Genomic DNA, 16,479 nt, shown 5'->3' on the forward strand with positions numbered 1-16,479 from the left:
TTACAACCTGTGATTAGTTAGCAGCCAGGTTGGTCAGTGAAGTCAGTTTTAGATAAAAGGATAAAGAGTTTGCAAGACCTAGTGAATTAATGCACGTTTATGGCAGAATATGTAAGGGAGAGAAGAATGTGTAAGGGAGAGAAAGCATGAAACATATGGCTTGTGAAAGTGGAAGACAAGTGATTACAAGATTACTGACCATGTACTGTCAAGGGATCTGTTGCCATACATAGTCCTGCCACCTGCCCCTGGGAATGCTAATACACTGAGCTGTCAAATTGTTAGCAGGTCAACAGGATACATTCTGTTTAAATTTTAAATGATGTGTATGTCAGGAGCACAGCCTTGATTGTTAGCATTATAGGACGGTCAGAGATTGGTCAGTAACACAAGTAATACAGCCTAGTGCTAGAATTTTCAGTGTTTTAACTTAAATTTAAATCCCCTCTATTTCTATATTTCTATTTCTATCCCCTCTATACTTTTTTAAAATTGTATTTCTTGCAATGTTTATTGTTTAATTATGGATCTATCCCTAGGTAAACACATTTGACTTGTTTCAAAAGGCTGGATATAGAAAGGTATCGGATTATCTGTATCTGAATTGAAGAATTGGTGATTTCTTTCTGCTAGGATACTTGATGTTTTACTTTTTTTGGAAATAAGTTGTGTTATTTTTGGTCTCCGTGTTACAGGAAATATGTGGACAGGATGCAGAAGAGATTCACCAGGATGTTGCCTGGATTCGAGAGTATGAGCTGTAAGGAGAGACGTGACAAACTTGGATTTGCTTTATCTGTCGCGTTGGAGGCTGAGGATCAACTTGACAGAAGGATAGTAGATTATGAGAGGCATAGAGCGGTTAGATAGTCAAAGATTTTCCAGGATGGAAATGTCACATATGCAACGGCATAGCTGTCATGTGCAAGGGGGTAAAGTTAAAAGAAATTTACTATGCAAGTTGTGTTACACCGTGCCAAGGGAGTGGGTAGAAGCAGATACAGTAGCAATGTTTGAGAGAGAGGTAGACAGGCTGGGAATGGATGGATCTTGACTGTGTGCAGGTATATGGGATTAGTTTAATTTGGCAACATGCTCAGCACAGGCATTGTGGGCAGTAAGGACTGTCAACCATATTCTATTTAAACCAGATGATCTTTGAAAAGAAACTACAGCAATTTTTCAAAAGACCCAAGGTGTCAGATGCTGGAAATCTCAAATAAAAACAAATTACAGAAGTACTCAGCAATCAAGAGCATCTGTGAAAAGAGAAGTTGTTAATGTTTGAAGTTGTTGATCTTTTATTAGTATTTCTGAAAAGTAATATCAAGGCATTTTTGCACAGAAGCTGTTCAGTATTTCCAAATTTTTTTTATTATAGGAGCATTTTTCAATTCAATTTTATTGAAGTTATGAAGTATGAATGATAAAAGTCAACATTGCTTCCATAGAAATCGAGATGGAAGCGATACTCAGTTTATTTCCTTCAACCATGGAGCAGCTGGAAATCAAGATTTATTAATGCCAGTGACCGAAGTTATTAAAAACACTGAGAACAATTTAGAAAAGATTCCGAAATTTACGCATCCTCAGAACATTCTGTATCATTTTGTTGTCAATTAAGTGCTCTACTTTTGAAGTGTAGCAGTCACTTTTCCAATATTAAAGTTCAAGAGAGTCGAACTCAGAAATTCTTTAATATTCAAGAGGAGCCAAAGCCTTCTCAGACCTCATAAAAAGCAGTTTACTGTATGTTCCCATGAATTACTTTGATCACGTGCAATTCAGTACTTAATCCTTTGCATTCATATGTCCTATACCTCTGGATATGATGTTTCTTCATTCCCTAGGTGGTTTGCAACCAATACCCCTTTTATGAGCGCAAGTCTTCACACTGACGTGGGAGAACTGGCTAGACAAAAGGGGAGAGGATAAGTAACTAATCTTTTTGGACTTGGATATCAACTGGATATTAGTTTGGTATTTAGAACTATAGAACCATAGAGCACTACAGCACAGTACAGGCCCTTCAGCCCTCCACATTGTGTCAACCTATATATTCCTTAAAAAAAAGTACTAAACCTACAGTACCCCATAACCCTCTAATTTTCTTTCATCTATGTGCCTGTCCAAGAGGCTCTTAAATACCCCTAATGTTTTAGCCTCCATCACCATCCCTGGCAAGTCATTCCAGGCACTCACAACCCTCTGTGGAAAAAAAACTTACCCCTGATGTCTCCCCTAAACTTCCCTCCCTTAATATTGTAGATATGGCCTCTGGTGTTTGCTATTGGTGCCCTGGGAAACAGGTACTGACTATCCACCCTATCTATGCCTCTCATAGTCTTGTAGACATCTTTCAAGTCCCCTCTCATTCTTCTGGCTCCAAAGAGAAAAGTCCCAGCTCTGCTAACCTTGCTTCATATGACTTGTTATCCAATCCAGGCAACATCCTGGTAAATATCCTTTGCACCCTCTCCATAGCTTCCACATCCTTCCTATAATGAGGTGACCAGAATTGACACAATACTCTAAGTGCGGTCTCACCAGAGATTTGTAGAGTTGCAACATGACCTCTCTACTCTTGAACTCAATCCCCCTGTTAATGAAGCCGAGCATCTCATAGGCCTTCTTAACTACCCTATCAACCTGTGCAGCGACCTTGAGGGATGTATGGATTTGAACCCCAAGGTCCTTTTGTTCATCCACACTCTTAAGTAATTGACCATTAATCCTGTACTCAGTCTTCTGATTTATCCTTCCAAAATGCATCACCTCACACTTGTCTGGATTGAACTCCATCTGTCATTTTTTTTTCTGCCCAACTCTGCAGCCTGTCTATATCCTCTTGTAACCTTCGACCACCTACAGCTCCATCCACAACTCCTCCAATTTTCGTGTCATCCGCAAACTTACTCCCCATCCTTCCGCCTCTACATCCAGGTCATTTATAAAAATCACAAATAGCAGGGGTCCCAGGACAGATCCCTGCGGCACTCCACAGGGACTCCTAGAGTTTGGAACTGTCAACTCTTCTTGCTAAGCTCCTTGGAGAGGTTCTCAAATATAGTAAAAGGCCATTTAACCCAGCTCCTCCCAGGCCATTTCTGTGGCTGACCTGTGACCTAACTCCATTTGCTATAGCAAAACAACATATTTTAAGTCAAATAAGTAAGTGGTAATAAATCTGATTCTGATTAAGCTTCCCTTTACTCATTTCCAACATAATATGATTTAACTCCCATCTTTTCAGCACCTAGCACATGTTTCACCTACTCATTTCAGGTAGTTATACGTAATAGCTAAATGTTAGAAATTTATTTTGCTTTCTTGCTAGCATTCCAGTTATTACTTGATCCTTATGTAGTGGCTTCCATCAAAATGCATATTAATAATGTAAAATTCTCCATGCGTTGATTCTGTGTTTATCACCACTGTCAATACTGCAGCTACTCTTCCATATTATTGATACCACATTGAAACTTCTTTTGCCATTCAGTGCTTTAAACTGCATCACAGCTCCTGAAATAACAGATTTTGGGCTATTTTACACACCCTAGCATCTCTTTCGCTAAGTGTATAATTTACTTCAGAGCTGTATCTTTGTGATTAGCTAATTAATGCTAGCTGCTGCTGCCTACGAGGTTAAAATCAGGTAAATGAGCATGTTCCAGGGTCTGAATGCTTTTCACAGTAATTTCTTCTTGCCTTGTTCCTTCATTATTTTGTTTCTTGTGTTTTTCTCTCAGTGTAGTGTATGAATAATCACCATACTGAAATTTCTCTGAGCTAGAATAAATACCTGCTAATGTGATACTGAATTTAGAGCAGTAATATTATCCTTAATTAATATGGTCATTCACCCTTCTCGTTTTATTTCTCTTATCATTTCCATAACTCTTTTTGCTACTTTTGATTCTGCCTTGGTCCCTGTTCTTTCTTCTATTTTTTAAAATTCTATTTCTTCTCTCAGATTGGTTTAAATCATTTCAATAGGAGCATTGATCCCAATTTGTTCAGGTGCAAAGTGTTCCTCCTGTATACCTATTTCTTCTCCCACAGCCAGTCTCAGTGTGGTAAAATCTGAAGCCATCCATCCTTTATTACCCAAATGTGTTTTGTCGCTAAAAAGAACAAAGACAGTTAAGGAGGGGAAATCTGGACAAGTCCTTGGCTTCATGGCATGCAAAGACAGATAATATGCATAAGTAATGATCTTCCAAAATTGTGAAGCCGTGACAGCAGATTGGAATGTCACACTGCTAATTAGGATAGGAGATTGGTGAGTAAAATCAGCTCATGGCATTGGGGGCAGGGTTTCAACATGGATAGAAAACTGGTTGGCAGATAGAAAGCAAAGGGTAGCAGTGAATGGGTGTTTCTCGGACTGGCTGGAGGTGACTAGTGGGGTACCATAGGGCTCTGTATTGGGATCACAGCTCTTTACGATTTATGTCAATGATTTAGATGAGGGCATTGAAAACTATATCAGCAAGTTTGCTGACGATACTAAACTGGGTGGCATTGTGACATGCGAAGAGGACGTTAGGAGAATACAGGGAGACTTGGATAGGCTGAGTGAGTGGGCAGATACTTGGCAGATGTCATTCAATGTGAATAAATGTGAAGTTATCCACTTTGGAAGCAGGAACAAGAGGGCAGAGTATTGTCTGAACGGTGTCAAGTTAGGTAAGGGAGAAATGCAAAGAGACCTAGGAGTCCTAGTTCACCAGTCAATGAAGGTGAATGAGCAAGTGCAACAGGCAGTAAAGAGGGCAAATGGAATGTTGGCCTTTGTTACAAGGGGAATTGAATACAAGAACAAGGATGTCCTTTTGCATTTGTACAGGGCCCTGGTGAGACCACACCTGGAACATTGTGTACAGTTTTGGTCTCCAGGTTTAAGGAAGGACATTCTGGCAATTGAGGAAGTGCAGCGTAGATTCACTAGGTTGATTCCTGGGATGGCAGGGCTGTCTTACGCAGAGAGATTGGAGAGATTGGGCTTGTACACGCTGGAATTGAGGAGATTGAGAGGGGATCTGATTGAAACGTTTAAGATAATTAAAGGATTTGATAGGATTGAGGCAGGAAATATGTTCCAGATGTTGGGAGAGTCCAGTACCAGAGGGCATGGATTGAGAATAAGAGGTCGGTTATTTAAAACAGAGTTGAGGAAGAGCTTCTTCTCCCAGAGAGTTGTGGAGGTGTAGAATGCACTGCCTCGGAAGACGGTGGAGGCCAATTCTCTGGATGCTTTCAAGAAGGAGCTGGATAGATATCTGATGGATAGGGGAATCAAGGGATATGGGGACAAGGCAGGGACTGGGTATTGATAGTGAATGATCAGCCATGATCTCAGAATGGCGGTGCAGACTCGAGGGGCCGAATGGTCTACTTCTGCACCTATTGTCTATTGTCTATTGAAGGAGAGAAATGAAACTGAAGCTTCTCTTGGAAACTCAGGGTCACATAGGGGGCCTGCAAATGCATAGAGACAGTACCACAGGTCAAGGTTGAACCTGGGTGGCTTTACCAAAGTAAAAGGAAGCTTAATCAGAATCAGATTTATTACATCTCTACCAAAGGAGGTATAAAGCACTCCTTCCCTCCGCTAGCATGCAGGTCACCCTTGGGCATGGTGTAGCATCTGCTTGGCTGTACCAGTTAGGGTCATGTGAAGCCATGGGACAAGGTGATGGATGGTCATATGACCAGCTGGTGCATATCACAAGTCCTGGTTATGCAACCACTGACGCCAGGCAGACAATCTCTAAAGCATATTGATAATGGCTGGGGTCACCTGACTTGTAAAGGCACTCCCAGAAGAAGGCAGTGGCAAACCACTTATGTGGAAAAATTTGCCAAGAACAATCATGGTCAAGAAAATGATTGACTGCATTATATGACACAGCATGTAATGACTGTGCTGTACTGTCATATAAATAGGCTCAGTTGGCATGGGTTTATGAAAGAAAATCAAGCTTCTTTTGAAAATGTAATGAGTATTATTTGGGGAAACCAGTGGATGAAATATGCTTTGATCCTCAAAAGCCATCCAAACAGGATCACATAATAGCAGGCTTGTGAGGTTGGAAGCATGCTCAGCAGATTTGTTGAACAGAAAACAAAGATGCAATAAATAGGAGTAAATAGAGAGATCAAATACTGGCAATTCATTTTTGAATGAAAAGACATGTCTGGAAATCCTTTCCATTCATATTGAATTTTGAATACAAAAGCAATGCTGTCATACTATGTAGAACGTTTCTTAGTATCAGCAAGGAGTAAATTTTTAGGTAAGAGTAAAGTCCTACCTAAGTTGGAGGTGAGTTAAAAAAAAAAATTAGGACTGAATTGCGGACTCAGACAATATTTCTGAAATGCAATAAAAACAGAATGTTGAAAACATTCAGCAAGCCAGCCAACATATGTACTTGTGGCCACTTTATTTGGCACACCACATTAATGCATAAAAGGATGCAGACATGGTCAGGAGGTTCAGTTGTTGTTCAGACCAAACATCAGAACGGGGGAAAAATGTGATCTAAATGAATGGTTGTTGGTGCCAAATGGGATGGTTTACAAAATAGAAATTTCTTAAATTCAGATATAGCTGACCTCCTGGGATTTTCATGGATTTTTCGTTTACAGAAAATAGTGTAAATAACAAAATACATCCTGTGAGTGGCAGTTCTATAGGTGAAAACGCCTTGGTTAATAAGAGAGGTTAGAGGAGAATGGCCAGACTGATTCAAGCTGACAGGAAGGTGACAGTAATTCAAATAATCACATGTTACAACAGTGGTATGCAGAAGAAGATCTTTGAACACTCAACACGTGAAACCTTGAAGTAAATGGGCAGCAGAAGACAACGAGTATACACTCAGTGACCACTATTAGGTACAGGAGGACGTAATAAATTGGTCGTTGAGTATATATAAGGAAAAGTGAGTTAGTCTTTGGATGGGTCTGCCATGACGTAGTTGAATGGTAAAAACAGTAGTTGCAATGGTGATATTGCCACTTTTGAGATTGGGCTTTTTTTAAACTTCCTGAAGGTGTTCTGAAAAATCAATACCTTATTTTTCTCCTTCATGTTGGATCTTAGAATTGAGAACATCTTCTGCTCCAGTTCTCTGTGTTCTGTGCTAACCAAAGAGGCTAGTGTAGGAAACACAGATAGGGCAGGGTGGGGTGTTGGATGGTTGCGAAGAGGGCACCTCTTTGGTGAGGTTCTACTGTGCTACCAATACATGAATTTGAGGCACATTGTTAACATTCTTAATGCATATCATTGGTTTAAATGCAAGACAAACAATGTGTCATGCCTGCTCAATAAAATCTTGTCATCTGACTGAGATACAGTATACCAATTTGATATCCCATTTGTAGATTTTTATTCCCTGTATTTCTGCTTAGAGGGTTATTAGGATGGTCATCACTCATACAATCTGTATATTGAGATAAAAAGATAAAGCAAGAGATAAAGTAAGCAAAGGAGAACATAAATGTAGGATCATTATTCTTAAGTAGGAAATATTTGGAAGTTCCATATCTCTGAATTTTAAGTTATATAGAGAATTTGAAAATGCCTTGTTAATCTTATGGAAAAGCTGATGTGCATAAAATGGTAAGATAATGCTTTTCAATAATTTTTATCTATTTAGAATGACTTGCAGTTATTTGACAAAACAAAGTGACCCAAGATGATTCATAAGCCTGATTTTAATTTCAAACTTAAGACTAGTTGAGCTGTGTTTTGAAGAGTTGACATAGTTGATCAGACTTCTAGGCTTTAAGGAATATTTTGGTAGAAGACTCAGGTTTGTGAAGTGAAAGAGAGGAGAGGATCTGAAGTAAAAGCCACTTAATAATAAAGAGAATCTGGAATATAGAAGATGTTGGAGTGGGGGAATGGGAAAATCTTGGATTAGTTTAAGGACTGGAGGAAGTAACAGTGAGTGAGGAACAGCATCATGAGCTGATTTGAAAATAGAATTGAGATTTTGAAATTGATTAGAATTTTAAAACAGGAAGCCAGGATAGCTCAGCAAGCACGATAGCAGATGAATAGGTTTTACATAAGTTACAATATGGGAACAGTATTTTGGTTGAGGTTAAGTTTATAGGAATTGATTGGCAGGAAGCCATTGGAAGAGACTGGAATAGTAAAACTAGGAGATACCAAATGGTGGTGGGGTTCAGCTTGCAAAAAGAAATGCTATGAAAGGCTACGTGTTGATGAAGTGAAAATTATCGGAGGATATGGACTGAGTTGAAAAGAGTGAGGGATGAGGATGTATTTGGCATGGGAACAAAAATGAGAATATGACTGAGATGATTACTTAGCTACAGAAATGTAGCGAACAGATGGAGAATTTGCGATTGCTGTTATAAGTGATATGGAGGAATACTTGTAATTTCACATATTTTTTAAAAAAAATTCTTAACCTGCACAGAGGCACTAACAGTAAAGAACATCTTATTAGCAAGTAACATCTGCAGTTTAGTAAAGATATGTGGATAGGTATTGAGGTATCCTTTCATACAATTTTAAGTGATCACCTGAATTTATTGTACTATACCCTAAGTTGAATAAAGGTACACTTTTACTTGTAGTACAAGAATTTAAGAGTTGTGTTTTTGCCACTGTGTCAGAATTGGAAAGGTATCTGCGTTAACACTTGTAGCACTGTTTAGAAAAAACATAATTTCTCAAAATGAATTAGTCATGCGTGGTCTTGTAGAATGTCATGCCAGTGAAGCTGATGGTTGATCACATTAGTGTTGTTCAAGAGGGTAATACTGGAAGCCAATGACATTGATTTTATTTTGTTTTTCTAGATGAACGATAACCTTAACCTTGATCTTTCTGATGATGAGGAACTACGGGATCAGCTAGACATGCATTCCATTATCGTCTCCTGTATAAATGATGAACCACTCTTCACAGCTGAACAGGTGAATTCACTCAGTTTCAATGAGTCACTAAAGCTATGAATTTTATTTTAATCCATTGAACATTTAAACAAGCAGGGAATAAAATTAGACAAGCTACAAGCATTGATCTTGACACCAAATTTGCACAAGTGCTGATTCCAGCCCAGCTAATTTTGTAAAGTTCTCTTGTAAAATATCTGGAACTGGCATCTCAGTTGAAAGAGCTGCTTCATAGACAAATGAAGCAACAGATTGATATAGAATCATCCTATACAGACTATGTGCCAGGTTCTTTTGACATAATTCAGGAGTGCACAGTTCAGTAGATCCACCAGAGGTGCTGGCATAGTGGTATGCCAACTTGAGGGAGTATCACCTTGGAGACCTCAACATGATTTCAGATCTCACAAAGTATTATGGCTTTCAATCAAACATGGGCATTGCAGTGTAAGACCATAATGTTTCGGAGCAGAAGTAGGCCATTCGACCTGTCGAGTCTGCTCTGCCATTCAGTCATTGGCAGATCCAATTCTTCTAGTCATCCCCAATCCCCTGCCTTCTCCCCATACCTTTTGGCTAATTAAGAACCTATCTATCTCTGCCTTAAATACCCCCAATAACTTGGTCTTCACAGCCTCTTGTGGCAACATGTTTCACAGATTACCACCCTTTGACTAAAGTAATTTCTCCTTATTACTTGTTGCGCTCCCTGAACTGATGAATCAGCGCTTCTTCATATTGAACAATGGCTGGAAGAAGGACTGAAAGTAATAAGGTATACAGTGTACTCTGGGTGAGGTCTTCAGTGTCTGTCACTAAATGTGGCTTGTTACCTGGCTGGGATTTGAAGGACATAGCTTCTTCCTGATATCTTCACCATCATATTATTCTATCTTTTACTAATTTGATTCACTATATGCTATCAGAAAACTGCTGAGAGCAGTGGATGCAGTCAAGATTATGGGATCTGGAAACACCCTAAATGCATAACTGAAGATCTCAACTCTGGAATTAGCTGCTCCTCTAGTCAAGCTGCTCCAGTATAATTGCAACACTGGCATCTATCAACAGTGTAGAAAATTATATTATAATAATAATACTGGCAACTTTAAACATACCTCCTTCTACTTTACAAGGTAATTGAGGAAATAGAAGAGATGATGCAAGAATCTCCTGATCCTGAAGAAGATGATACACCCACTCAGTCTGACAGACTTTCCATACTTTCCCAGGAAATTCAAACACTCAAGAGATCTAACACCAGCAACAGTTATGAAGAACGTAAGCAATCTATGCATTCCAATAATTAAAGTTGGGTTGTAGGGTTGGTTATTCTCAAAAGAAAATCCAAGTAATATTTTCAGTTTTGTAATAAGACAACGTGTTTGCAATGTTGCAAAAGGTATTTTTATTCTTGGTGATGAGAGGCAGACTGGAATAAGAAGTTTCTGAACCCCTGATGAAGGGTCTCAGCCCAAAATGTCAGCCGCTTACTCTTTTCCACAGATGCTGCCTGACCTGCTGAGTTCCTCCAGCATTTGGTGTGTGTTACAGATGGAAGTTGTGTGTGAAATAGCAGCTTGAAAAAAAAACAAACATTATGAATGATATAAATATGGAAATATTATCCCTTCCAATTTACATCTGCCAGATTAGGTGCAGGGGTGACCTGATAAAGGTTCAGAAAGTAAATAGATATTATAGTGGTTTCTTTGTGTCACGGTAGAGTTTAAATCTGACTGCTTATTCTGGTTATGATCTTGATATTTCTAGCTGTTCTCAAAGTGATGCAGTCCCAGGATACTAATGGCTGAGTTCCATGCTGTGGATAATGTCAAACTTTAATTGTCTTTATTGCTGTATTCCTATATTCATTTACTTTTTATTCTTTAATGTACCCATGCTCTGCATAAAATAACCAGGAATTATGCACTCGAGGTGAATTAAACACGCAATAGCAGTGTTAGAAACTTTTCTTTTATTTTGTAGTACTATCCACAGACCCATCCCTAACTGCCTCTCCAGCTAGAAACATTTTATCAAAGGAAGTAACCTTCTCCTTTGCCATTGAAGGATGTACAAGAACAATGCTGTGATTTTTTTCTTATATTTTCCTGCTTTCTCACAGCAAAAATAAATTTGTTAGTTGTAATTTATTCATTCTTGTAAAATCATTGGCTTTAATAGTAAATAATGGAATTGGATCAGTATGGTTTTCAGAATGCAAGATGAAATCCTTAGGTCTATACAATGAAATCAAAATCTTACCTCAGTTTGCCAATTCAGTAGATTCTAGTTAATTGGGACACATCGGAACCAGTATGTTTTGGCCCATTTAAGCGGCTACCCCAATTAGCTGATGCTTTATGAAAATGGTTAAAAGGCATATAAAAAAAAAGACAAACTACAGTTTAGCTGAATAACAATTTATGTATTTAAATGAAATACAGAACAAATTAGAATACTATCAACACTTCTATTGTGCTATAAAACTATTAGTTCCTAATAGTGACGGAAGAATTCATCTACTGTGTTATTTTGATTGACTGCACTGATTTTGTTCATTTACAAACACCTATGAATGTTGAAAAGTCTTCTATCAGACATTGAAAGACCTCAATAGAGTGGATGTAGAGAGAATGGTTCCAGTGTGGGGTAGCCCGAGACCAGAGGACATAGCCTCAGAATAGAGAGACGTACATTTAGAATGAAGATGAGGAATTTCTTTAGGCATAGAGTGATGAATCTATGGAATTCGTTGCCACAAGTGGCTGTGGTGGTCGTCGTTGTTGGGTATGTTTAAGGCAGAGGTTGATCGATTACTGATTGGTCAGGGCTTGAAGATATTTGGGGAGAGGGCAGGAGATATTGGAACTTAGAGGGAAATGGATCAATCATTATGAAATGGCAAAGTAGACTTGATGGGCCAAATAGCTTTTATCTGCTCCTATATTTTATGGTATTATAATGGACTGCCTTAATACACCACTTAAGATGATTGCATCCTCCAAATCTTTTTAATTGTAACATTCAAGATGATTGTCAATACCTTCAAATTTCTCATAATTCATTGTTACTCCTGGATGTTTCAGCATGTCTAAGCCTGACTGCTTGAAACTGTGATGAGCAAAACAGTTCCAAATTGCCTTAATGCTTCTTTCTCGCCAACTGTCAGTGACAAAAATCAGTGTTTTCTGAACACAAACACACGCAACTGACACTATTTTAAGAACTGATTGCTCAAAGCACAGAGTGGTGTCTAACAGGCATGCAAGTGCCTGTGAATGAAGCTAGTTGGACAGTGTTTGGCATCAGTCTCCTGCCCCAGTTAAATGGGATAGTATCCCAAATAAACAAAGGGAGTCTTGGCTGTTTTCTTGTTCTTGTTTCAGTTCTTTTAAGAGTTGTCCCAAATAAATGGTTGCCCCGAATAGCCGATGGCCCAATTAACCGGAAACCACTGGTGATTTAAAAAATAACTTTTTCAAAATCACCAATGAGCAATCTCAATTAATTTTGAAGTTTTAGTCACTTAAAACGCATAGATAAACATGTGCATTGTAATTTACCAACCTTTTTTCAACCTTTTTAAATGCTAAACTGTCCTTGATTGTAACTCATTCTGGTTGTCAGATTTTGAAAATCTCCTGAAGAAAGACCTGGATAGCATCACATGCTTCTCATGTCTGTCCTTTATTTCCGGAGCATATGCAAGTAAGATTAGTATGCTGAATTCAATAAAGAATCAGTACAGAATAAATTGAACATGTTATTTAAGCTTTGATGTCAGAATGTGCCTGGTGTTTTGCTGTACCAGATTTAGAAAAGATTTATTCACTGGGATTTAGTAATATCCATTTGAACCGTCTCAGATAAAGAGAGTTTTTAATTATTTCTGAAGAATGTTGAGGTTACTCTTTAAGAGGCTATAAAGTAATTAACTTATTTTCATCAGAAGTAAGTTTCAGATTAGCTTTTACTGCAGAAACCATACATAGTAATTGATTCAATCAAATAAATTGATTTAAAACAATAGTCATATATGCATTTATTATTACCTAGCTGAAAGATGCTGCTGCCATTGGTCTTTGAATTAGTCTACCACAAATGCCTAGATAAACCAATTCTGTAAAAGCAGGTCTTGTATTTACACAAAGCAAAGAAATGGAAGCTGTAGTCTCTAGTCTAATTTAGAAATTCTATTGTAACCTGCACCTTTTTATGTGCAACATGATAGTAAATACACCGCCTGCTTTAATGATTGCTTCACAGAATACCTGGCTTCTCTCCTGTGCTTGAATCTGTTGTATGGCACAGCTGGTCCTTTGAGATTCTGGTGAATAGAGACTTGCATTAATGATTACAGGGAACTTGGCAATACTGACACCGATGAAAGTTAAAAAAGAAGTGGCTGAGGCATTTCATTGGATCTCTGTGTAAATGTAATTTGTGTTTCTCTTATAATTTTGGAAGATAATCAAATCCTGGTGTGGGCCAGCATAACCTATTTCATCATGTAAGGAGTTGAGAATAGATCTGAGCATTGTGAATGATAAATGTTCACACTCATGATTAATAACTGGAAGATAATTGGTAAAGCAGTTGAAGTGGTTAACTAAGAGCTGGCCTGATGACCACCTGCCCTATGATAGGACAGCTAGCCAGTCCAGGAGTAGATGCACTCTGTTGACTCCATTCACCTCAAAATGTACTGTGCTCTGGTTGGATCACCCCCCTATCTGTTGTGCCCAGCTCTGACCACCAAAACTGAGGGGAAAAATTTAAACCTGTACTGTAATTGGGAGAAGACTTGAGGAACAAATTCCTTTTCATAAAAGAGCTGATTAATGAAGAAAGATTTCTGAAGCCAGGAATGATCTTGTAGAGGCATAATACAATAGTCAAGGAAAAGAGAATGTAATAAAGAATACTACTTTAAATTCAGTTGTAAGAATTGAATAAAGGAATACAGTTCAAGTTAATAGGACAATTTAGAACTAATACTGCCTTCCAACAAATGATTTATATTTTGCCTAGTGTTGAAGAAATAGCTAGATATTACAGTGAGAGGATTTTCAAACTAACTTGGATGGATAGTTAAGGTGGTCTCTATTATTTGCAATCATCTTGTACACATGTACAACACAAGGAGTTATAGGTAGGAACCTGCAGCAAATTGAAGAGATTTGCATTGATGGGCGACCTAGATGTAACCTGCAAAACTGAAAGATGGTCAGTAGAATCCTTACAGAAATCATTCATGCTTCTTATTCTTCTGCTATAACTCCAGTGAAACTAAACCCTGCTTGCCCGCCACCATTATTGCCAGTAGGCGAGTGGCTGTGTTTGCATTGCTATTTACTTTAAGCAGAATTTAATACATGCAACCTCCTTACCACTATAGTTATACAAGTTTTGTTCTGTGGTTCTCTTTTCCCCATTAGTTTTGATTTTCATTATTAGAAATTTGAAGAAAAATTTACAATATTTTTAAACTGAGCAGAATTTTTTTGTTTTAAGTTCAAAAGTTGCAAATGCCACTCTTATAAGTCAGGTGTAGAGGAATGATGGCTTCAAGTGGAATTCCATTGGATATTTGGATGTTTCCTTTTGATGCTAGTTTAGTTTGGATAATTGTCTGGCTTCTTGCATTTGCAGTACTTAAACAGCTCCTTGCTGCTAGAGACAGATTTATTGACCTACTTGAGATTGAGTTTATAAGCTTGGTGCCAAAATGAGGAAACTGAATTTATAAAATTGAATTTCTGATGTAAGATGCCCCCCCACACAAAATGAACTAAGCAGCTGTTAAAGGTTTTGATGCAAATGGAATATGATACCTGGGTAAAGCAAGGTATATATAAAATTGAAGTATTTTAAGTTCTTTTTTTTCCAGATGTTTAGATGTTCTATATTTCATGGATCCCAACAGAGGGTTTCAATAGATTCAAATGCTTTTAAACAATTAATTTTTCTAAAATTTTGGTCTTTCAAATTATAGATCATTTGCTGAATGTTTGTAGATATCTTCCTGAAATCCCATAAAATATTCCTGAATAGTATTCCAGGAATTTCAGAATCATTGTTATGGAGCTTTGAATATTTTGTTCATCTTCTGGAGAGTGACATATGGTTTTCTAAATCACCAATGGTTAACTGGCTTGTCACCAGCATTTGCTTCTTCTATGAGGCAAGCTAATAAAAGCAAAAACAATAATTAATCTTCACATTTAAATTATGTGGGGATTTCACCAGATGCAATACTTATCATCATGAAGCACATGGCTCCAGATCCTTTCAAAAGATCATAGGATTTTATTGTTGCATGAAGTGCATTCAAATGTTCTTTAAGCACATCACACAGTGTTTAATAGCTCTCCTCAGAAGGAAGCGAGATACAGTTGCATTGGACCCAGTTACAACTGTAATCCTGTATAAAATGTTGTTAGTGGTTGGAGACGGCTTTAGCTTTAATTTCAAGTGCATATACAGAGTGTTATGTTGTCATAGAAACATAGAAAACCTACAGCACAATACAGACCCTTCGCCTCAAAGCTGTGCCGAACATGTCCTTTCCTTAGAGATTACCTACGCTTATCCATAGCCCTCTATTTTTCTAAGCTTCATGTACCTATCCAGGAGTCTCTTAAAAGACCCTATCGTTTCCACCTCCACCACCGCCGCCGGCAGCTCATTCCATGCACTCACCACTCTGTGTACAAAAAAAATTTACCCCTGACATCTCCTCTGTACCTAATCTCAAGCGCCTTAAAACTATGCCCTCGCATGCCAGCCATTTCAGCCCTGGGAAAATGCCTCTGACTATCCATATGATCAATACCTCTCATCATCTTGTACACCTCTGTCAGGTCACCTCTCATCCTCCGTTGCTCCAAGGCGAAAAGGCTGAGTTCACTCAACCTATTCTCATAAGGCATGTTCCCAATCCAGGCAACATCCTTGTAGATCTCCTCTGCACCCTTTATATGGGTTCCACGTCCTTCCTGTAGTGAGGCAACCAGAATTGAGCACAGTTCTCCAAGTGGGATCTGACCAGTGTCCTTTGTAGCTGCAACATTACCTCTCGGCTCATAAACTCAATCCCACGGTTAATGAAGGCCAATGCACCGTATGCCCTTCTTAATCAGAGTCAACCTGCGCAGCAGCTTTGAGTACCCTATGGCCTCGGACTCCAAGATCCCTCTGATCCTCCATATTGCCAAGAGTCTTACCTTTAATACTATATTCTACCAACATATTTTTCCTACCAAAATGAACCACCTCACACTTATCTGGGTTGAACTTCCATCTGTCATTTCTCAGTCCAGTTTTGCATCCTATCAATGTCTCACTGTAACCTCTGACAGCCTTCCACACTATCCACAACACCCCCAACCTTTGTGTCATCAGCAACTTTACTAACCCATCCTTCCACTTCCTCATCCAGGTCATTTATAAAAGTCACGAAGAGTAGGGGTCCCAGAACAGATCCCTGAGGTACACCACTGGTCACCAATCTCCAGGCACAATATGACC

The 16,479-nt window shown here is 38.5% G+C and overlaps 1 protein-coding gene across 3 annotated transcripts in view; it reads left to right on the forward strand.

Annotated features, from left to right (window-relative positions):
* Positions 1-16,479, forward strand: part of fez2b (fasciculation and elongation protein zeta 2b) — a 129,962-nt gene that overhangs the window by 77,162 nt on the left and 36,321 nt on the right. For 2 of the 3 annotated variants that reach the window (XM_059985614.1, XM_059985613.1), the window contains exons 3-5: positions 8,848-8,964; positions 10,080-10,224; positions 12,577-12,657. In XM_059985614.1, the coding sequence (XP_059841597.1) occupies positions 8,848-8,964; positions 10,080-10,224; positions 12,577-12,657 (343 nt within the window). The remainder of the gene's footprint in view (positions 1-8,847; positions 8,965-10,079; positions 10,225-12,576; positions 12,658-16,479) is intronic. The other variant, XM_059985615.1, reaches the window with a different exon arrangement.

Source organism: Hypanus sabinus, chromosome 12, assembly GCF_030144855.1.
Source record: "Hypanus sabinus isolate sHypSab1 chromosome 12, sHypSab1.hap1, whole genome shotgun sequence".
Classification (NCBI taxonomy): domain Eukaryota; kingdom Metazoa; phylum Chordata; class Chondrichthyes; order Myliobatiformes; family Dasyatidae; genus Hypanus; species Hypanus sabinus.